We start from the raw sequence: 21,910 nt of genomic DNA, 5'->3' as shown, positions 1-21,910 counted from the left end.
ATTTGGGGCTGAATGGCAGGTTTCAGGGTCCTAGTGAGGTGCTGTTGGCTTACAACCTGCGTGTCCCATCAAGCCTTTGTTCTGTTGAGCGCAGTTACAGTTTAAAGAGGCTTGTCAGGGATTGCCACTGCTGCACTCTTCCCTGGATGAGTGCAATGCCTGACTGTGAGGCAATAGCCCTGTGTTGCAATTCCTGTCTTGCGCACGCTGGAGGGAGTTCTTGTTGAAGCTGCTTGATATCAGGCTTCAGTGCTGACTTGCATTTAATGTGGGTTTCCTTTCGTCTTCATTCCTTGCTTTATTTGCAATAAAATGGATGTCTTCGAAATGCTTTAAGCAGACTACTTGACAGCCTCCAAGTACACTGTTAATTCACTTGTCCTAAATTTACTGGTCTTTAATATCTGTGCTGCTGACTTTCTTGTTTTTGTAAGGAATGATACCCTCTTCAGTGAAGAGGACAGAAAATTGCCGTATTGCGTGGCACTTGGGACAGTTTTCCCCTGCTGTGCCCATCCTTTGCAGCCAGGAGTAGTGAGGTTAGTGCTGAGCAGCAGGTTCTGGGCTGCTTTTGACTTCCCGGGAATACCTGCCTGGCTCTGGTCCCTCCCTGCACTTGCAGGCTGGTGGTGATTTTATAATCACGGTGTAAGGAGAGGGGTGTGGTAATTGCCCTGTGTAGGTGTGGGTTCTCACTACTTCTCCCAACCCATCCAAGATTCCTCAGTCTGGGAGCAGCAGAGGAGAGGAACCAGCCACTGAGGACTATCTTGGGAACGGCATGGAGAGCAAATGGAGTGGCTGGGTGCTGATCCTTTCTGTGTGCCTGGGCTCCTACCAAGGTAAGGCCAGGCCTGGGGGTAGGACTCGAGGAGAGCCCAGAAAACCCCTCTGAACCCCAAAACTATTCCTGGCTATTTAAGTTACGTAGATGTGCCTCCTCATCCCTCTGTGGCGTTGGAGTTAGGCTGGAGGAGAGCTGGGGCAGGTAGCACCATTGGCTGCTTTACTTCTTGCCTACCTGGATGCGAGCGTTGCAACTTCTGTCCTTAAAGATGATCTCGGGGCAAAAAGCGGTTGGTTTGCTCCCTCGCTTCTCCGGCCAGCGGGGATTTGGAGGGAGCTGGTGTTTTGCTGGGTATGGAAGGAGGGAGGCCCGTTGATGGGGTGTCTCAACAGTGATGGGGGAGAGGGCTGTGTGTCTGTTGTCCCTGGTGTTGGGACCTGGCTGTGCAAATGCAGTCTGGGGGAAGTCATTGTCCTTGTGTGAGGGAGTGGCCGTGGTGCCACCTGAAGCTGTTGTTTTCATTAGGAGCCTTGTACAAGGTGCAGGAGGCAGGGAGCCTTCTCTGCTGTGGCTGGCAGAGTTCTGGGTAGGGTGATGGAGTGTAGTGCTGCAGCCCTGTGCGCTTTTGGAGACCTCTCGTCACCGGGCCTTTGGGTATCTGTGAGCACATCCTCCTGCAGATGAGCTTGTGCTGCCGTTCCCTGACCATCCCCCCAATAAAGAGTGAGAAAGTGATGCCTGGCCCATCCCTGGGAAACAAGATGGGAAGAATCTGTTTCTGACCCCTCATCCTTACTCAAGGGGAAATTGCTTATTCCAGGGGAAATTTCCCTGAGTAAGCTGTGGAGCCCTGCTGTCATAGGCCAAAAAAACACCCAAAAACTCTTAGAGGGAAGAATTCCTTTTACACCCTGATTACCTCAGGCTCAGCCCATTGGGCTTCTCTGATGTGACCTGTCCAGGTGCTGGCTTTGCAGTGGAGTTGTGACTGCGTATGTGTGGCCTGGCAGTGGAGGAGACATGTGGAGGTGTTCCAGCCAGCAACAGGCAGAGCAGGAAAGTTCACCCATGCTCGGCACGTCCGTCCTTTGGGCGATGCCTGCCCTGGAAGCTGATGGCGGCTCTTGCAGCAGTGGCTCAGCTACACGGCATAGTGTGGCTGGGAGAGCTGTGGGACCAGGGGCTGCTGCAGGCCTTGAAGAAGGATTTTGATGCTGGGAAGAGCGTATTTACAACTTCTGCTGAAACAGGAGCATGCGCCAGGCTGGGAACTGGGACGCTGGGGCCCGTGCTGCCACCCCCAGGGTTTACGTCACAACCGGCTTGCCAGGCTCTGCCGGCTGGGCCAGCGTGCTCTGGTGCTCTGTGTAATGCTGGCGCAGCCCGGCTAGGTCCGGAGATCAGTGCTGGACTCTCCTGAACAAATCCCAGCTCAGCCTAGGGGCCTGGCAGCTGGGGATAGGGCAGCCCTGGCTGGCCTGGGACCACCGTGGTGGTTTTACCAAAATTGGCATTGCCTGACATCCTGCAGCCCATCGGCATGAGGTGGCTCTGGTACAGCGCTGAAATGTGGAGGAGAGCTCACAGGGCACGGGTTGCCTTGGTTGCTTGCCCTGTGGCCATGCTCTCTACCCAGGGAAGCTCCCCCTGCTCTCAGCATTTAGGTGGTATGGTTGGTATTAATCATGTTTCTGGCCCAGTACTTGTTGACTGAGTTGCAGCTTGAGCAGAGGGAGGAGTAAGCGCTGTGCTGAGAGCCACTGTGAGCCAGAAGGGTGCAGGTCCAGACCACTGGTGCCTTTTAGACCAGCCATACTATTGTTGGCAGCATTCTTACACCGCTGGTCTCATCTCCAGCATGGGGCTGTGCGAGATGCCTGTGTCTGTGAGTCAGGCAGGACCAGCTCAGGAACAAGCTGTGGGGTTGTTGCCTCCCTTATTTTTTTTTTGGTGCTGCCCCTTAATGCTTCTGCTGACTTGCCATTCCTGTTTGGCCTGATGCTAGCATCAGAGTAAAAAAAAACAAAACAAAAACCCAACACCTATCTCTCAGCTGATGTGGTCTGTGGCATTGTGCTGCTGGAGAGGTGTGTGGGAAGCTGTGCATGGAAAACCTGAGGGGACTCGCCCTGCCCTGGGGCTCACTCCTGCCCTGGTGCTGCCATCAGCCTGATGGGGCAATCGGGGCTGAAATGCCAACCAGCACCTGCCAAGCTGTGCCGATGCTGCTGGGAGCAGGCAGAGCTGGTGGGGGGTCAGGCTCTCTGTAGCCCCCACCCCCGGGGACTTCCTCGGGTGGCCATGGGCATCTCAAGCTGCTGCCCCAACACATCCCATGGATAAGCTGAAGGCGTTGCTGGAATCTGACATGCAGGAGAAGCAGCTTTTGGGGAGAGACCTGATAAGGGCAGGGTGGGTGGAAGGAGCAGGTTTTTGCCTTTGGCTTTATTCCTGCCGTGCAAAACCATATGGGCAGGACTGAGTGGTAAAAACTAGATACAAATGCTCTGGGAAGGTTGTGCTGTGCTTAGGCCAGCTGCAAGAACGTATGCAGCAGGGTTTGTCCGTCTGTCTATTCATGTCCTGCTCCCCATGCTTTCTGGAGCAGCTCCTGGCTGAAGCAGGGTGGTGAAGGGCTTGGGTTGTGCCAGCTCCTCGCCTCCTCCCCAGCCCCATCTTGGGTGGGTGCAGCCCCCAGTGGGAACAAACACTTGCCCCATTGCGAATGAATCCTGAGACACCAAGGTGGCAATTAAATTGCTGGTGTTGCACCATGCCACTGTGCTGCCCAGGCGGCCAGGACGGGCGATGCTACTGCTGCCGTGCCACGGATTTGCAGGCAGGAGAAAATGCCGTCGTTGGGAAGAAATGAAAAGAAAACAAACCAAAAAAACCCCCACAACTGGGGTTGCTCAATCATTGCCGGGAGACATGGTGTGGCTAGATGGTTGCTGCACAGGGCTGAGCACTGGCACCCTTGGTTTGCTCATTTTGCAAGATTTATTGCTGTTTTTATAAGCAGCCACCTCCCCAGCATGTTGAAAGGTGCTGTGAGGCTGAGGATGATCCCAAAATTTGCTCTGCTTTTGATGCTGGTGTGAAGTTGCTGTGGCATCCTGTTGGAAAAGTCCTCAGTACATGGTGACCCAGCAAAGATGGCCTTTGCTGGCCTTAAAAATTAATTTATAAAACCCAACAAACCCACAACCACTGCAAAAGCAGGGGACAAATCACAGTGGAAGGTTGTGGAGCATTGCCTCGGCTTGTGGGGCATAGTTAGGGTTGGGGTGCTGGTGGGGAGCTTGGTAGGGGGCACGAGATGGTCTCAGGGTGCCCTGGGGGCTGATGGTTTCCTCTTTCCCCCCCCTGCAGCTGGGGCCAGTCCCTTCCGAGAATGCAGCGAGCGGCCGGAGGACTGGTGTCGCGATGTGGCAACAGCAGCCAAGTGTGGGGCACTGGAGCTCTGCCGGATCACCGTCTGGGACCAGGCCCTGGGGGTAACCACACCAGGAGGGGGGATGCAGGGGGTTGGAAGGATATACTCATCCCGCCCCAAAACATGGGGCTGGGCAGAGAACCCCTGCCTGTCCACCTCGATGCTGGGCACCCAGAGGAGCATCTGCTGATGCTCTCAGGCAGCAATGTATCTGTAGAGTGAGTGGCAAAAGTGAATGGCTTCCTTGGGATGTTCCCGAGTAACCCTTGGTGGGGTGTTTTTGCAACTGGTAGGTCTGGGTGCCCTGGCAGCATCCCAGTGTGTCCCCTCTCTCAGCAGAAGGGGATCCCATGTCACTTGTGTCAGGTGGCAGTCTCCGTGGTGGGCAAGATCCTGCAGGACAACCGCACCGAGGTGGGTCACGGCTGGGAAGGGGGGTGCGTGGCTGGTGTGTCCCCCTCCCAAGGCCAGCCTGGCCCTGAGCTCTCCTCTTTCATCTAGGAAAAACTGCGGCTTTTCTTGGATAAAAGATGCCAGTACCTGCCCTTCCAGGACTGGTCTGTCAAGTGCAAGAGGATGGTGGACACTGGCATCCTCATCCTCGTCCAGCTGGGCAAGCAAGTGCTGGTAACCGGTGGAGAACACCCCTGGGTTTCAGTTTTTCCATGGTTTGGGGTCACTTGGGGACTTGCAGGGCAAAGGAGGCTCTTGGAGCCTGGGACGAAACCTCTGTGGGGACAAGACAGGGATGGAAATGACCTGGGGATGGCGGAGGAACAGGGTGACGGGGCTGATGTAGCTCCAAGCCCCCTCCCCTCTGCTCCCCCAGTCAGATCCGAAGGTGGTGTGTGGAACTATCAAGCTGTGCCAGCCCCGGGAGAGCCCCACAGGGGCCCTGAAGTTTCAGGAGCCACCGCCAGCCCCTGCAGGCCCTGCGCAGGACTTCGTCGACCTGGTCTCCCCCTTCATCGCCAATGTGCCCCTCCTGCTCCATCCCCAGGATCTGCCTCGTGGCACAGCCCAGGTACCATGGCACAGGCACAAGTGCCATTGATGCTGGTCAAGGGCGAGAATTGCCTAAGCATCGCCTATTGAACAATAATAAAAAAATAATATTAAAATTACCACACAGCTGAAATAGCATCTGATTAGGGGTGCCACCAGTTTGGGGCCAGGATGATGCAGGGGAGGACCAGAGGGATGCTGACCAAAAAACTGCCCCAGATTGCAACTGGCATTTAAATCCCAGCTCTGCAAATGCAGGCGTTGGGGGCACTCAGGTTTTATTTCGGGGGAGTACTGATGTGTCACTACCCGTGTGCTCCCACAGGAGATGGAAGAGGTGTGCGGAGACTGCCTGCAGCTGGTGGCAGCCATGCAGCTGGAGCTGGGGACCCACACCGCATTCGTCCAGATGCTGGTGGCCCACGCTGAGCAGGCTTGCGAGGGCCTGTCACCCAAGCTGGCACAGTGGGTAAGGGTGCCAGCATCATGCTGGGCTCCCTCCTCCTCCTCTGCGATGTCACCGTGGCATGGGAGCATTTTTTGCAGCTGCCTGCTTTTGAGCAGTGCCTGGGGGTGTGTGGGCAGGGTGGTGGGGTGTCCGCCCTCGGGTGCTAACGCCACGTCTCCCCTGCACAGTGCAAGCATTACCTGGCTCAGTACACGGACACAGCTGCTCAACTGCTCCAGTACATGGTAAGCGGGTGTGCTGCTCCCTGGGGCTGCCGGGGGCAGGTGGGTGACAATGAGGGAGGCCAAGTGGCACAACCAAGGGGACCTCATCAGCAAATTGTTTTTAATTAAACCCACTGCTTTATATTTCTATGAACTTTTAAGTATTTTTTCCCCTCTCTCTCGCTTGGAACCACTGTAATTCTTTTTTATTTTCATTTTTTCTTGCGGTTTTCTGACTCCTCCACTGGCAGCAGGCTGAGGTAAGTGAGACCCATGCCACAATGGGTTGAAATCACCCACCACGGGAAAATGGGTGCAGGCTCACCCTCCCCGGGGGCAATGCCCACCCGATTTGGGACGTCTCTTTCCCCAGGACCCCACAGAGCTGTGTGGCCAGCTGGGACTCTGCTCCTCCACCTCGGCGCTGCCCCTCCACACACTGATCACAGAGAAGGTAGCACAGGTCCTGAGCATGCTGGGGGTAAGTAAGGACCCGCCCTGACTCTGCTGTGCTCCCTAAAATCCAAACACTGGGAAGGGAGAGCCTTATTTTGCACTTTTTTTCCTCAAGGATCTCTGTTTTTCCAAGGTGGGATATGTGTTTTGTGGGGGTGATGGCTGGGTGGGATGGGGGCAGCTCTGCTGGTGCTTGGTGTGTGTCCCACTGTCTTGTTCTGACAGGATGAGGAGAAGACCACACCACTGTGTGAGATGTGCCAGTTTGCTGTGAAGGCAGCTGAGAGCCTCCTGGAGAACAACGTGACTGAGGTGAGCCCTGCTGCTGTGGTCCAGGGATGAGAAAGGGGGGCAAAGGGGACATCAAGGAGTGGGTATTTCCCTCTGCCTGCCTTCTCCCGGCAGGAGCAACTGGTGAATGACATCGAGAAGGTGTGCTACATGCTGCCCCACGGTGTCATCGGGCAGTGCAAGGACTTTGTTGACTCTTACGGCAAAGCTGTGGTCATCATGCTGCTGGAGGCCACTGACCCAGCAGCCGTCTGCACCATGCTGCGCTGCTGCCCCCGGAGCGTGGACGCCCACCAAGGTGAGCTGGGGGGACCCAGATGGCACCCAGATACCAGGTCCCCTGGTGAGTGGGGTTCTGGGGGGTGCTAATGGCCCCCCCATGTCCCGCAGGGGTTGCCACGCTAGAGCAGCTGGCAGTGGGCGCAGGCACCTTCTGCAATGTCTGCCAGATCGTCATCATGTACTTCGATAACGAGCTGCTGAAGAATGACACGCTGGCAGAGCTGGGTGACATGCTGGAGAAGGGCTGTGAGCTGCTGCCCACGCCGCTCACCGACAAGGTGAGCCGGGGAGGGGAGTGCTCAGCCGGGTGGGACCCTCGACACCCCTGGCTGGGCTCACCCCCCCCTCTCCTTCCCAGTGTGAAGCACTCGTGGTGCAGTACGAGCCAGCAGCCATGCGACTCCTCGTGCAGATGATGGACCCCACCTTCGTCTGCACCGTAAGTGTCCCATGCCGTGGGTGCTGCACCCACTCCCTGGGGCAGCCCGTACTGAGATGGGCGTCTATTGGCTGAGCCTGGGGGAGCTGGGAGGGGGGCAGTGGTGTCAAAGGGTGCTCATAGGGGTTTTTTCTTCCCTCTCCCCCCCTTTTCCTTTACAATGCAGAAAATAAGAGCCTGTGACTCAACTGAGGAGGATCTCCTGGGCTCGGACCGCTGTGCCTGGGGCCCGCACTACTGGTGCAAGAATATGGCCACGGCAGTTGAGTGCCACGTAAGTGTTGGCAGCATCCCCTCCCCTGGGTCGGGGTCAGCAGCATGCCCGGGGGGGGGTCCCTGCCTACCACCACCATCCCTCCCCATCTCTCCTGCAGGCTGTCGAGCACTGCCAGCGTCACCTATGGAACTAGGAGCCACATCCCTGGCTGGCCGGGCTTGCTCTGCCATTTTGGTTCAGGATCCTAGACCCCCTCCCTTGGGATGTGCCTGTACCCATGGATGGTGACGGCAGGAGCCCACTGGCCTCGCTACCCCGGTGGGGGCCATGGGGTGCCCCAGCCACCTCTGCCACTTCCTTTTGCACCCCTGGGGCTTGGATTTCCAAATCGGGTTAAGGGACTCGTTAGTATTTCCAGGACTGGGGATTCAGCCTTGATGTTTCTCGGGGCGATTGCAAAATCCCCATCTCTATCCCTGTCCCCATCTCTATCCCCATCCCCATCCCATCCTGAACCGCTCCTAAGGCCCAGATCTGTCCCTATGACTGGGATGGTTTCTGCTTCCCACATGCCGACCCTCCATGCCTGGCTGCCAGCAGCCTTGCAGTGCAGGTCTCATCGGCTTTTGCCAAGTCCAGTGCTTTGCTGGTCCTTCTTCAAACAGGGGTGGCTTCCCCCACCCGTCACCAGTTAAAGGAACAAAGTGGATTAAATTTACCTGCAATGCCTGGTTTTCCACGATACTTGCAGTACAACAATTTTGTGTCCAGCTGATTGCTGGAGGTGGATCCCCTGAACACAACATGAGTGAGTTTGGTGGTGAAGTTTTCCTTTCACACACATCCCTGCCGGAGGGGGTCCTGTGTTGACCCAGCTGCAGTGGTGAGGGGCAGTGGGGTGCTGGCTTGTCCCTCCCTGCCAGAGGAGGGAGGACACCCACAGTACCCAGTCCTGAGCATGCACGGGAGCATCTCACTGCAAATAAACTCATCCTGTGAGCCCGGCTGGTTGTCTCCCTCCTCCTTCTCCTGGGGTGCCGGTGGCGCAGCAAGGAGGGGCACATCTGGGGAAGATTTAATGTTTCCCCCAAAATCTGGGGTGCATTAACACCCAGGGCAGCATCTCGTGAAGGTGATGGATTGAGGGGTGAAATCAGGGGGAAACGGGGGGTTTCTCTTCAAAAGGAGGTTTGGGTATGATGAATCTGGCACAGTAGAGCTGGGGAGGAAGGATGACAGACAGTTTACCCAAAACCATAGACAGTGTATTTCTGAGTCCCGTAACAGACCGTGCCCGAAACTCTCCACAAGGTTACGATTGGAAACAAACCCTCGAACGAACAAACCCAAAAGCAAGAGAGAAGGGGAAAGAAAAGGGCAAGAAAAAACACGCACAAGCACTCCACATCCAGAAGCCCCAGTTATTGTCAGTCTCTCTCTTTTTCAATGTCGCAACATGTTTTGGTAAAGCCAGCAAAATGGAGAAATGTCTTGGGGTTTTTTTTTGTTTGTTTTTTGTTTTTTGTTTTTTTTCTGGGGGGGCCTTCCTTGCTGGAAAGGTGACATTTATGCCAACCAGACACAGCCCCTCCCTATGCTGTCCCAGCCCTCCCTCTGCCCATGGTTGAGGTGTGATGGCTGCTTGTCTCCAGCCTGCGCCTGGGGATGCTGCAGCGGCTTATCATCCTGCACCTTCACCCCTGTCCAGTCTGGACTCATTGGATTCATTTAGCTTTTCTTCTTTTTTTTTTTAAAAAAAAAAACTTTTTTTTTTTTAATAAGAAAAATAAAAAAAATTTAATGCTTTCATGGATAAATGACAGGTGAGTAAAAGCATACTGGTCCTGAGAGCCCTTTCCTGGGGCCAAGCTCTCCAAGGCTGCCAGAGCAAACTGCACTGGTTGGCCTGGACTCCTTCTGCAGGTGAAGGAGGGGGCCAAGCACTGGTCTTGGGGTGCCCACAGTGCCCGCCACGGCCCCCCTGGTCCGTGCTTCATCCCTGCTGGCCCCGGCTTGCCTAGAGGAGCACCACCAGCACCACCGCTCGTCATAACTCTGTGATCTCCAGAGGGCTCTCCATGATCACCTCCCGCATCTTGTGCAGGGGGGTGGACTTGGCTGACTCAGTGCGGGCGTTGTGGTCACTGTAGCCCCCACAGTCGGCGGTCAGAGTCTCCAGCGAGCGCCCCAGCACCTTCTGGTCATCCTCAGGCAGGCTGTTGAGGTCAGAGGCGAGCAGCGTGCCTGTGCTGCCATGCACCACATGGATGCCATCGGGACCTTTCAGCTCCACTGGTTGCTTGTGGCGGAAGCGAAGGCTGCCCTGGCTGGGGCTGCGCTCCTCCTCCTCCTCCTCCTCCAGCTCCTTCTGGATCAGCTGCAAAAGGTTCATGGAGCAGGGGAATCACAATAGCAGCCGGAGCAGATCCTGGCTTCCACGTCTCCAAACCTCCTGCAATGGCGGAGCCCAGCGGGAGGGATGGGACCCTTGTCTTCTGAAGCAGCCTCAGACCACGGTGATGAGGATCACCAGTGCAATGATGATCTCCAGCCAGAGCACTTGCTGGGTGGTCATCCCGGCTCAGGCATCAGCTGCCAGCTGGGTAGTGTGTCCCACAGCAGCCAAGGAGGAGTTTGGACTGGGTTTGGGATTTGGGGTTGTGTGAGGGTGGTGGGGCAGGAGGCAGACAAGGAAAGGAGTTGAGGGAAGGCTGGAGGGGGATAAGCGTGAGGAGGGATGGGGGGCAGAAGGGCTCAAAGGTGTCTCCCATCCCACTGCTCTCCTCTGCTCTGTTTGCCCCAAGTTTTGCACCCCCATGAAGAGAAGGAAGGCTGCAGGAGTTCCTTGTCCCCAACACCAGCCCTCCTGCACCAAAACCCTCTATTTCAGCCTTTTTGCCTCAGACCTGCTGAGTTGCTAAGCTTAGAGAAGCAGAGGGTAGGGAAGATGTCCCTGTGTGCATGCAGGGACCTGCAGCTTCTTGGCCAGCCTCGAGAGAGAGGGGGAGGTGATGGACAGAGCCCACCCTCCAAAGAGGGAGGTCCTCCCCCACCGTGGGAGAGACTGAAGGAGAAGTCTCTGATGCTCAGAGAAAACACAGGGGGTCACGAGAGCTGGGGTACTGCAGGGAACTGGCAGCCTCAGTGGAAAACCAGCGCCTGGCTCATTTTGGCCAAGCAGAGAATGAGGGAACCACCGAGTGATGGGGACTGCAGCCACGGGGAGCAACCGCGGCCTGTGGGGCCAGGAAGACACACTGCATCCCAGAGGGCACGGCAAGCATCTCCCCGCGCCCATGCACAGCCCATCTACCTCTGAGACCGAGGAGCGGTCCCCCTGACTGGTGGTGGCCTTATGCACCATCCGCTGGGCAAAGAGTTTTTTCAAGCGCATGTAATCATCCAGAACCACCTTCAAGAGAGAGCCCTGGGTGGAGGGGGAGAGACGATGGGTTACCCAAAGGAGATGGTTTGGTCACAGGGGGGATGGCCTCATCCCAGCACTTTTTTGAGCAACGTGACCCTCTGGTGCTGCAGCCGAGAACCTGGAAACTGTAGTGGTAGGAGAAGACCCCCTTGGTGGAGGGTGCCCACACTCAACACTCACCTTGATGGGTCCCTCCCGCATGATCTGCCCCAGCTTGGCAATGTTGTCATACTCCTGGATGGCGGCCCGCAGATAGCGGTCATCCTCAGGCTTGGCTGCGGAAGGCTCCCTGCCGAAGGTACCCTGCGGGAGGAGAGAGTGGCTGACAGGCGGTGCGGGTGGTGGGCGCAGGGAGGAGGGGTCCCGGTGGGGGCCATGTCTCACGTGGGTGCGGGCAGGGCTGTTCCAGAGGTCAGTGATCTCGCTCAGGTTCTCCGGCAGGTCGTCCTCGTGCTCCGCCTGCGCTGCCAGCTCCATGTTCCTGCAGAAGGGGTCCAGCCACACCGGGTTGGCCCTGCCCGGGGGAGAGGAGCAGCCTTCAGCACAAACAAGAGGGGCAGCACCCCCAACCCCATCCAGAGCCAGGATGCTGAGGTTGCGCTGCCTCCTCCTGGCCTGTGCAGGATCCAGACGTGTGACACCTGCCCATCATCTCTGTTTACCCCAAGCCTGGCCAGTATTGGCAGAGACAGAGTCACAGGAGAAAGCACAAAGTCTTTGAAAGCTCTCGAGGTAAGCACGCGTCCCAGGGCCAGAGTCATGCCCCAAATGGCATGGCTGGCTCCGTCCCTCTGCAGAGCAGAGAGGCATCATGCCTCCGCCTCCTGTGCATCCCTGGCTGCAAAACACAGGCATCCTCTCTCAGGGAGCAGCCTGTGATCCCGCAAGGTGGCAAACCGGCAAGGGGAAGGAAGAGGAGGACTCACCCATCAAAGGAGTACTTGTTGGTGTTTGGCATGTCCATGATGTCCATAAAGCCTCTGTTCCCTGCAAAAGGCAGGAGCAGGGGTTACAGCGTGGCATGTTGGTGGGCTGATCGTCAAACCACAGGATGGCACTTAGCTCTTGGGGAAATGCAGTGACCAAACAGGCACCGGTGGCATGAGAAACACACTGATAATGCGGAGCCTGGATGCTAAGAAAAGCCTCCCTGCATTGTGCCTTGCTGGGCAGGGTCACCTCTGATTTGCACCCCACTGAGATCTCCCGCATCTCCCTCTGTACCCCCTCCGTGCTCTTCATGCACCCTGCTGTCCATGCAGCTGGAAAACCCCAAACACTGCTCACCGGTGGAGCCAGCCACTATGGCTTTCAATTTCCTTTTGTGCCTGTGAAAGAAATACAGCATATCAGGGAAGAAAATCAAGATGCTCAAAAGGAGAGGGGGACACAGATTTGCAATAAACCTGTAAACAGCCCGTGTAGCAATAAGGATGGAAAACTTGCAGGGGAGGGGCACTATCAGTGTTAAAGCCACTGTATTTTGGGGGAAGAAGGGCAATTTCTGAACCCAAGCTGAGCCCTGCCACAGAAGGTGTTGGGAAGCTCCTTTGCCAGCCCCGCCAGGGCCGGGAGCAGCCACGCAGGTGCCCCCTGGCCCATCAGGAGATTGCGGCCAGTGGGGCAGAGCCCAGGCGTTACTTACACTGTCCGGTAGTACCAGTTCATCAGGATGAAGAGCATGGCAGCCAGGAAAAGCAGGACGGCCAGCACGATGATCACCATCTAGGAGAGACAGAAGGGTAGTGGCAACCTCTGGCATGAAGCCAGCATACAGTGGTGGGCACCTGCCTGAAATTATTTGGGTGAAATATCTCCCCAGTCCATGGAGGGCCATGGAGGATGGAAGGGACAGTGCCCCACCTGTGAGCAGCAGCCATCTCCAGCCCCAGCTGTGCTATTACCTGCAGAGCTGAGAGGTCATCTGGGGCCCGGGCAGTGATGGCAGGCTGCACATCCAGCACATTGTAGTTCCTGAAGAGGTTCCTCAGCTGCTCCTTGTTCTCATCTATCATCTGAATCACCCTGGGAAGAGAAGGGTTGCTTGGGCATCTTGCTGTTAATGAGGCTCCCCAAGGACTCAACGGGCTGGGTGATGGGCTGGGTGATGGGCCAGGTGACATACCGCTCCACATCCAGGATGCGGTTGGTCTCCCTGTTCACAACGTGGATCAGCAGCTCTGTCTGTGCGAAGTTCACCCGACCCTTCTTGTCCACATGGAACTGGGGAGAGACCGCAAGGTCTGCAGTGTGGGAGAGGTGTCTCCTCCCAGGACATCTCCCAAGCATGCCCTGACGTGCTCATGTGGCCAGAGACCCTCAAGCTTGGCATGGGGTTGGTCTGAACCCCTTCAATACACCCCAGCCTGGGGTGTTATTTGTCACCTTCAGAGCTCAGGGGTGTCTACAGTTTATACAGACAGGGCACCCTCAAAGGAGATCTCCCAACCAGCATGTGAAAGCTTACCTACCCCTCCAAGCAACCTCAGGGGTGGTTACCTGCACATCATCCGTGTTGACAATGGCGCCTGTGATGTTGGAGAGCAGGCTGATGAACTCCTCCTCAAACTGCCTGACTTTGTCGGGGATCTCATTGATGATGATTTTGACCCGCTGGTCATCACGTAGGATGTAAATCCCCACAATGGCTGTGTCATTGTGGCCCACCAGGTCAGAGGCCATGATGTCCACCACAAAGTAGCCAGGGTTGTAGGCCGTGAAGAGGTCAAAGGTCCGCAGGATCCCATCAAGGGTTCCTGGGGAAAGGATGGTCACAAGCCCAGGATTAGTGACCCTGACCACGGGGAAGTCTTTGCCCACAGGGATGTCTCTGGCCCTGATGCCATGCTCCTACAGCATGCAGGGTACACACCAATGCTGAAGATGTTGGCCACCTCCTCAGAGTCATTGGACTGATGCTTGATGTAGCGGATGCCCAAGATGTTGTACAGGACCAGGCTGTTATTGCCTATATCGGCATCCACTGCGACCACTCTGATCAGCTCCGATCCCACCTTGGCGTCAGTGGCTACCCCTTTGAGAGAGAGAGATGGGACAGGAACCTGGGGCTGGGCTGGCTCTCACTGCCCCTTCATCTGCTGGACTCTCCCCGGAGTATCTCTGGCTCCTGGTGCCCCCCCCCAGCCCCTGGCACCCCTTACCCGCTGTGTACTCCGACTTGGTGAACTGGGGGGACTGGTCATTGATGTCGTCCAGGAAGATCCGCACCTCCTGAAGGGTCAGGTCCCCACTGAGGTCCCAGGGCTGGGCTCTGCCCGCCTGCTGGTCCTGGGGAGGGGACCAGTTCCTCTGGCTGGATGCTTTGACGATGATGGAGTAGTATGGCTCCTTCTCCCGGTCCAGGTCTTGCAAGACCTGCAGCTTCCCCTCTCGGCTCAGCTGGAAGTTGCTCTCCTGGTTCCCAGCTGGGTGTAGAAAAGGATTGCCAGTTATTCCCCTCTAGGCTTGGCATTTCTGAAACGCCACCTTGACCGTTGGCCAGGCCAGAAAAGCAATGAGGAGATGATGGGAGCGACAGAAACCCTTGGGAAGGGGTGTGCTGAGGAATGCAGAGCTGCCCGTCCCCTCCTGGCTCAGCACCCACCTGCTATGAAGTAGTAAACGATGGCGTTGGAGCCCTCATCCGCATCTACTGCCCCGGTGACGTTCCCCACCACGGTGCCTGGCTGTGAGTGCTCAGGGACGGAGAGTGCCTGGTACTGGGGACTGTCCCTCTGCCAGAGACCCCAGGAGAAGGGAGTGTTATGAGCACTGAGGTGGCTTTAAATAAAAGCAGACAGATCCCATTGTGCTCCCCACCATGGTGATGCCCAGCGATGCATGCTCCATCACACGTGCTTGCCGACATCGCCATCCCTGCATGCCCTGTGTCCCACCCCCTCCATCCCACGCCTTACGGGTGGCCTGAGGAAGATGGGCTCATTGTCATCAATATCATCGAGTGCGATCTGCAGGGGCTGCATGGTCTCGTAGGCTGGCTGGCCCTGGTCGCAGGCCACGATGATCAGCTGGGGAGAGAGGCAAAAGGCCGTCCTGGGCAAAACCACACGGGCCAGGGGACTGGAGGCACAGACAGACGGGACAGCTGGGTGGTGGAGGATTTTTGGGGGGTTTAACAGGGAACTGGGAGTTGGCCCACCAGGGGGCAACTCTCCGATGCCACTTCATAACCACCCAGTTCCTGCTAAGGGGTGACAAGTTCACGACTGTGGCAGCTGACTCCATCCCCACCACATCCCTTGCATCCTGCTAGCCCCACACCAGACCCACAGCCTCGAGGACCATCCTGGCCACCCCACGGGCACGCTGCCGCCTGGCTTACATTGTACACTGCCTGCTTCTCCCGGTCCAACCGCATGGCCGTCTGGATCAGCCCGCTGACTGAGTCGATGCTGAAATACTCCCAGTCTTTGTTCCCTGCCCCAGTTTTCAGCAGGCTGTAGAGCACCATTCCATTGAGGCCCTCATCTTTGTCCGTGGCGTAGACCTCGTAGACATTGGATCGCAGGGGGATCTCCTGCTTGCACACACGTAGCCCTTCAGCCCCGGCACTGCACCTGAGCCCTCCACTCCCCCCTGCCCCTCCGACCCCTTTGTATTGGGGTCAACAGGCTCCCGCTCCCCAAAACCCAACTGGAGCCTGGCAACATGAAGCCATCATTCCCTTTGGGAGGGTGGCTGCTCCGTGCAGGTGCTGGGGACTGGCTGAGCCAAGCCTGGCTTCCCAGAAAGGAGAAACATCTTAAATGTCAGCATTTCAGTCCTTGTTTATAAATAGGCTCAGCAGACTGGCTGTTTAATTTGCGTGCTGCTGGTGTTTCTGTTCCCCAAAGCTTCCCCAGCACCCCCACTCACACGTATGGAGAGGGGCTGTTGTTGATCACCCAGCCTCATGACCCAAACCTTCTTACCACCCGTCAAATCAAGGTCTTGTTCCGTCCCCGGTAGAGTTGGAGATTGGATTTTGCCACCAGTAGGCAGGAGCGCTCCCAGACACAGACTCGGCACGCCACAAGCCCTGCTCCCTCCCAAAGGATTTACCTCCTTGATGTGCAGGATGGTGCCGTTGGGTGGGCGGATGAAGACAGGGCGGTTGTCGTTGATGTCGATGACCTCGATGTGGAGCATGGTGGTCCCCCAGAGAGGAGGATGCCCTTTGTCCGTGGCCACCACGGTGAGATTGAACCTCTCGTAGGACTGCAAGCGCCGCCGGGATGTGACAAGCCCAGAGTCTTTATTGATCTTGAAAGCCTCTGGGGGCAGGAAAAACACACCTCTGACTCAGGACACTTCACGTCAGATAAATTACAATTAGAAACCAGTATACCGCTGAAGCACACCCCTCACTGGTGGGAAATCCCTGTCAAGGGGTGATGAAGGCTGCCTGAGGCCAGGTGTGTGAATGGTCTCAGGGTTTTTCAGAGCACCTGCCCAGGCTGATGGTCAGAGGAGTCCATGAGTCTCGGGAGAATGAATGTTCTGCCATTCCCCTCTACATTTATGTTGTTTTTTGCCTGGTTCCTATCACTCCTTGGTGTGCAGAGATACAGGCACAACCAGTATCCACCCACAACCTCCTCCTAGCTCTTCTTAGCTTTCCTCTAAAGCATGCAGTGGGTTTGCTACAAGACACACTTGTGTACATAGAAAGTCCTGCTGGGGTGGGGGAGAAGAGGATGAACCAAGGCTGGGCTGGAGGATGAAGGCAGGCAAGGCTGCAACATGTCACGCCACAAGGAACTGGGAGATGTGGAGCAATACTGAAAACTCCATGCTTTCAGCATTGCTCCCGGCAGCGCTCGCACAACCTTGCTTCAAACCAGCTGTGGGACATGGCATGTAAGCTTGGCCCCTACATCTCCTCTAATTGTTCTTCATCATAACCCTCTTCCCTGGGGAGCAGCCCCTCACCAGCAGCACCTACCTGCTCCGGGGCCCTCGATGCTGTAGGTCACCATCCCGTTTTCCCCTTCGTCCAGGTCGGTGGCAGTCATTGTGATCACCGAGGTCCCTGCTGGCTCATTCTCATAGACACTGGTGCTGAACTGGCTCTTGCTGAACTGGGGCCTGAAGTCATTGATGTCCAGGACTGTGATCAGCACCTTTGACAAAGCACAGCCAGCTGGGTGACGTGAGGCTGGAGACAGCTGGGCAGCCCCTGGGGGCCATATCCCTGCCACGACCCACGGCTCCGCTGCCGGCGCGCAGTGCCCTTCCTGCTATTCGTGTAGATCTGCTAGCCGAATTCCTGCCTCCAACAATGGGGGTGGCCATGGCCGGGACACCCATTCATGCTGGAGCACTTGCAGACAATCATGTCACCCTCCCCTGCCCCCCCCCGCTCTGTCCCCTCCTGCTGACACACTGTTCCCACATTACAAAGTGCCCTGCACCATCTACCCTACAGGCTCTGGGGTCACCTACTCTTCCTTCTGGCTAATTCCTCCCCGAGCCACCAGCAAGCTTGCTGGGAAGGAAAGCCTGAGGTTTAACACCTTCTTACTGGTGACCATCACACGAGGGGTGGTGGGAGGAGAGCCCTACCTGCACAGAGTTCTCCCGACGGTTACTGGAGACATCCCCAGGGTTGTCCCTGGCCACAGCTGTCAGTGTGTAGTGATCCTTCTTCTCCCGGTCCAGGGCTGACAGGACATAGATGTCACCCTGCAGCACACAGAGACTTTCAGGTAGACCTTGACTGGCAGAGCAGGTACTCGAGAAGGGGCAGAAGGTGAGGTGTGGGAGCAAGGCACAAGGTGGGACCATGTCAGCCATCCCTCTCCTTCCCCTGCTCTGTCCCAGCCTTGGTTTGTTCCTTACCGTGTTGGGATTTATGCCAAACTTGCCCTCTCCGTCCCCCAGGCTGTACTGGATGAGAGCAAAACGCCCAGAATCTGCATCTGTGGCCTTGACCCTCAGGATGACTGTACCCAACGGCACGTCCTCAAAGACAGCTTTCTGCAAGCAAAGGGAACAGGCAGGACGGGTTGTTCCCTCACTTGCTGTTTCACTGGGCAGTAAGCCAGGGTGCAGGGTGACACCCAGGGGTGGGCACAGCTGGACCCAGAACAAGATGTTCACACAGAGTACATTGGTGGGTTGACCATCTTCTTCATATGGTTCAACCACCGACAGAGGAAGAGAAGGTGTCCCTGGACAACCCCCAGCTCTGTGCCTGTCATCACAAGGAAGGCACTGCCCAGCCCCACAGGGACTTGAACAAGGGAGTCCAGCTTACCTGGTAGGATGGCTGGCTGAAAATGGGATTGTTGTCATTGATGTCCACTATCTCGAGGTACACAGGGATCTCGGCAGATCTGCGGGGAGAGCCGTTGTCAGAGGCTCGAATGGTGAAGTTCAGCCACTGCACCTCCTCGTAGTCCACTGTCCTGTTGGCCACGACCTTCCCTAGAGGACAGGAGACCCTGAAATAAGAAACCTGCCCCAGGCCACTGACCTGCCCAGACTCCCAGCTCCCAAGGCCACCAACCTGCTGACTGGTCTTCAAGGCAGGCATAGCCTTCTGGGGAGAGGTTCAGCAGCTCATAGGTGATCTGCCCATTGGCACCTTTGTCTGGGTCCACTGCCGAGATGGAGATGAGTGTGGTGCCCTGTGTGGCTCCCTCCAGGATCCTCTCAGTGAAATAGGTGACCCCAAAGGGGCGGAAGCGGGGCGTGTTGTCATTGACGTCCAAGACGTTGATTGTCAGCTTGGCTGTGGCCATGGTGGAGACCACGGGGGAAGAGAAGAGGCAGAGAACAAGCGGGAAAGAGAAGGGAAAGAAGAACGGGAGAAAGGAGGGTTGTAAATATACAAGCATGAAACTCCAGAAAAGCCAACTAAATGGAGCTAGTTCACCAAGAAAAATGACAATATTCAGCAAAGCTGCTATGCCCTGACCTGGCCATAACATGGTCTCACCTGCTTGAGACCTACTCCTGATCTGTATGTGCCTTCTCACACATGGGCCTGGAATTACCAGGAGCAGGGTCGCAAGACATGATGGGGTTAGTAATGAAGAAGTGGGCATCTCCCATGGTAAGGTTATGGACAAATAGTTCTCTCCATCCCTGGGATGCCCGAGCCATTCGCTAAAGGAGGGCCCAGAGGAGAAACCGAACCTGATGGGAGCTGGCCCAGGACTGCTCCCACTGGAAATGTTGCTTGTCAGGATGGAGAGGGAGGTAGGGGAACTGTGCCAGCCCCTGGCAGCTGCCACCTCTGGCCTTGCGCTCCGTGGGCAGAGCCCACGCTTACCGTTGGGCACGCTGACTGAGCGGTCGATGACTTCGCTGGCATTGTCATGGACGGAGATGGTGAGCTCGTAGGTGGCCACCAGTTCCCGGTTGAGGGGACTTTTGATCTTCACAGCTCCTGGGAACCCCAAAAAGGTGGGGGTCACAGGCTGTGCCTGTGCCCCTCCATTCAGGACCCTCAGCAGCCTGGTCTGTACCAGCCGACTGCTGCAACCTCTGCTGCACTTGCTCTCCTGCCTCTTCCCAAAGGCTAAATGGGGAAAATACTCGGTAGCTACAGGAGAAGACAACTTTTCTCCCCCTGTTCTCCATCTCCTGCCTTCCTGCCTGCTCCACTCTGCCCAGCTAACAGGTTCTCATGCTGCCTCAGCTGGGGTAAGGGTTTATGTTGTGTGGACAAGAGGGGTTTGGGAGCAACTGCTGCTGCTCCTCTGCCGAACTCCATCCACTTTAGCTCAGCATTCTGGCGTCTTTAGGAGTCTTGCCCAGTAACCCTTACAACGAGGGCATTTTAGTTTCCTGGATCAGCTCTGTGCTTCCAAAACAGATGCAGGGAGTTCCTGGCCCTCCTTCCCTGAGGGTAGAGCCCACCATCTACCCTGGAGTCCCCCCTGATCCCCCCAGTGAGGGTGCCTGTGTCCAGTCTGCCAAGGCTGAGCAGCGCCCGGCCTGCAGCAGAGCCACCTGTGATGGAGATGGGTGAGATGGAGGGAGGCGATTGATGGCACGGAGAGAGAAACAAGCACAGACACAGAGACAAACCTGGTGAGCTGAGAGCCGGAAAGGAAAGAAAAGGGTTAGTTAAGTTGGTTGGCCAAGGGAGAGAGGACAGGACAGGGTAAGACAGGGCAGCAGGAGGAGGACAGCGGGGAGGCAGGAGAGGAGCATCATCTCTCCATGCCTCAGACACCTACCTCCAGGCAGAGAAGAAGAAGCAGAAGCGAGGAGAGGAGTCCACACTGCCCGTGCCACCCTTCCCGCTCTCCTACCTGTCCTAAAATCCACTGTGAATACTCCTTGCTGTTCAGGCACCAGTGCATCCGTGTCATCACGGGCCACGATCTCCAGCAGGTAGTACTCCAGGCGAGGGTGAAGGTCCCGGTCAATGGCAGCCACCTCAGCCACCACGGTGCCAGGGTTGGCCGACTCAGGGATGCTGACAGTCTGGATGGGGTTGATGAATTCGGGCCGACAGTCATTGATGTCATCGATGAAGAGGCTGACAGTGGCAGTGCCTGACAGCGCTGGCGTGCCCTGGTCCACAGCCACCACCGTTAGCCGGTAGGCATCCCGCTCCTCCCGGTCGATGGTGATGTTGGCCACACGGATCACCCCCGTGGTGGCATCAATCAGGAACCTGTCCTGGCCACCGCCCTCTATCCGGTAATCCAGCTGCTGGTTGAGGCCACTGTCAGCATCCGTGGCTGTCACCTGGAGGATGGAGAAGCCTGGAAAGCGGGGGAACAGCTCTCTCAAGCAAGGGTTGGAGGCAGCAACAAGCCCCTGGTCACAAGGCAAATACTGTCAAACCGTGTGGGCAGCCACAGTTCCCAAATTTTCCCTTCACCCCCATGCTGGCCAACCCTGACAATGGAGCTGGATCTTCACAGTCCCAGGGGCACACCCAGGTCTCCCCATCACCCACCCTCACGTCCAGTCCCGGCCCTCTCCTGACCTGGGGGGCTGTTTTCCAACAGCCGTGCCGTGATGAATGCTGGCTGGAAGATGGGGCGGTTGTCATTGTCATCCAGGATGGTCACCACCAGGCTGGCAGTGCTGTTCAGCCCCCCCACGTCACGAGCCACGAGCGTGAACTCCAGGCAAGGGTCCTGCAAAGCCTCTCGGTCTATCACACTGCCAGGCTTCACCGAAACAACACCTGGAGAGGGGGAAAAGCCCAGTGACAGACCCCACAGCTGCCTGATGGCCCTGGGCTGGGAGCTGGGACCCGCTGAGCCACCCCACCTGTCCTGTTGTCAATAACAAACACGTCCAGAGATGCCTCCAGGAGCTGGTAGGTCACGATAGCATTGCTGCCATGGTCAGCATCCAGAGCTAGGATGGGTCCATTGAGCATCGTGACCAGAGTCCCTGGATGGGATGATAAGGGTTAGGGTGGGTGGCAGACCCCTGCAGAGCCTCCCCCATCCCCCTCCCACCCCAGTGATGCATGAGGGACAGCAATGAATGGATGGAGGAGGTGACAGAGAGGGGCCTCGAAGGGTACGAGGCAGCGGGGGCAGGGGGCAGCTGCTGCAGCCTTGCAGACCGATTCGTGAGGCCCAGGTGAGGCAGTGGGACGTCCGGCTAAAAACAAACAGACAGACACATCCATCAGATGGGCGGCACCAGCACCCTGCCGCTGAGGGCATCACCTGCAGGCACCCAAACCCTCTGCCTGGGCTGTCTCTCGATTGCAGGACAGGAAGGTACCCGAGGTCTTGGGCAGGGAGCAATTTAAATGGCAGGAAGGCAAAAAGAAAGAAAAAAAAAAAAAAAGTATTTCTAGCTCTTTGGCTGGGAGATGTCTACCTGGACAGGCTGGTCTGCTTTATCTCTAACCGCTGGAGCAAGGCAGCTCCAGGTGCTGGTGATGGAGAGATGGCTTCCCATCCCCTGCA

The 21,910-nt window shown here is 56.8% G+C and overlaps 2 protein-coding genes across 4 annotated transcripts in view; one reads left to right on the top strand and one right to left on the bottom strand.

Moving 5' to 3' along the window:
* Positions 1 to 22: 22 nt before the first annotated feature.
* Positions 23 to 8,675, top strand: LOC130155507 (prosaposin-like). Its single transcript, XM_056352868.1, has 15 exons — positions 23 to 842; positions 4,160 to 4,284; positions 4,563 to 4,637; positions 4,725 to 4,850; positions 5,053 to 5,247; positions 5,554 to 5,697; positions 5,865 to 5,921; positions 6,152 to 6,160; positions 6,274 to 6,381; positions 6,582 to 6,668; positions 6,762 to 6,945; positions 7,038 to 7,207; positions 7,288 to 7,368; positions 7,535 to 7,642; positions 7,743 to 8,675. The coding sequence occupies exons 1-15, from the start codon at positions 782 to 784 to the stop codon at positions 7,776 to 7,778; spliced, it is 1,566 nt and encodes a 521-aa protein (XP_056208843.1). The 5' UTR covers positions 23 to 781; the 3' UTR covers positions 7,779 to 8,675.
* Positions 8,676 to 8,828: 153 nt separating this feature from the next.
* CDH23 (cadherin related 23) overlaps positions 8,829 to 21,910 on the bottom strand; it is a 213,468-nt gene continuing 200,386 nt past the window's right edge. For 2 of the 3 annotated variants that reach the window (XM_056352860.1, XM_056352861.1), the window contains exons 37-60: positions 21,255 to 21,380; positions 20,965 to 21,168; positions 20,279 to 20,737; positions 19,291 to 19,407; positions 18,523 to 18,747; positions 18,271 to 18,440; positions 17,853 to 17,990; positions 17,577 to 17,696; positions 16,957 to 17,134; positions 16,074 to 16,285; positions 15,355 to 15,549; positions 14,930 to 15,040; positions 14,617 to 14,746; positions 14,174 to 14,437; positions 13,885 to 14,046; positions 13,512 to 13,768; positions 13,138 to 13,235; positions 12,917 to 13,037; positions 12,658 to 12,737; positions 12,300 to 12,340; positions 11,939 to 11,999; positions 11,397 to 11,526; positions 11,193 to 11,315; positions 9,827 to 11,012 (exon numbers count right to left, since the gene is read on the bottom strand). In XM_056352860.1, coding sequence (XP_056208835.1) covers positions 10,509 to 11,012; positions 11,193 to 11,315; positions 11,397 to 11,526; positions 11,939 to 11,999; positions 12,300 to 12,340; positions 12,658 to 12,737; positions 12,917 to 13,037; positions 13,138 to 13,235; positions 13,512 to 13,768; positions 13,885 to 14,046; positions 14,174 to 14,437; positions 14,617 to 14,746; positions 14,930 to 15,040; positions 15,355 to 15,549; positions 16,074 to 16,285; positions 16,957 to 17,134; positions 17,577 to 17,696; positions 17,853 to 17,990; positions 18,271 to 18,440; positions 18,523 to 18,747; positions 19,291 to 19,407; positions 20,279 to 20,737; positions 20,965 to 21,168; positions 21,255 to 21,380 — 4,226 coding nt within the window. In that variant the 3' untranslated portion in view covers positions 9,827 to 10,508. Of the gene's footprint in view, positions 11,013 to 11,192; positions 11,316 to 11,396; positions 11,527 to 11,938; positions 12,000 to 12,299; positions 12,341 to 12,657; positions 12,738 to 12,916; positions 13,038 to 13,137; positions 13,236 to 13,511; positions 13,769 to 13,884; positions 14,047 to 14,173; positions 14,438 to 14,616; positions 14,747 to 14,929; positions 15,041 to 15,354; positions 15,550 to 16,073; positions 16,286 to 16,956; positions 17,135 to 17,576; positions 17,697 to 17,852; positions 17,991 to 18,270; positions 18,441 to 18,522; positions 18,748 to 19,290; positions 19,408 to 20,278; positions 20,738 to 20,964; positions 21,169 to 21,254; positions 21,381 to 21,910 lie in introns of all 3 variants that reach the window. The other variant, XM_056352859.1, reaches the window with a different exon arrangement.

This window comes from Falco biarmicus, chromosome 9, assembly GCF_023638135.1.
Source record: "Falco biarmicus isolate bFalBia1 chromosome 9, bFalBia1.pri, whole genome shotgun sequence".
Lineage (NCBI taxonomy): Eukaryota > Metazoa > Chordata > Aves > Falconiformes > Falconidae > Falco > Falco biarmicus.
The sequence above is the reverse complement of the archived record's forward strand: the minus strand, read 5'-3'. Positions and strand labels throughout refer to the sequence as shown.

Coding starts and splice junctions, on each gene's coding strand:
- LOC130155507 (XM_056352868.1), top strand. CDS start 782: ATGGAGAGCAAATGGAGTGGCTGGGTGCTGATCCTTTCTGTGTGCCTG. Junction 6,669..6,761: donor TGGAGAACAACGTGACTGAG/GTGAGCCCTGCT, acceptor TTCTCCCGGCAG/GAGCAACTGGTGAATGACAT. Junction 6,946..7,037: donor GAGCGTGGACGCCCACCAAG/GTGAGCTGGGGG, acceptor CATGTCCCGCAG/GGGTTGCCACGCTAGAGCAG.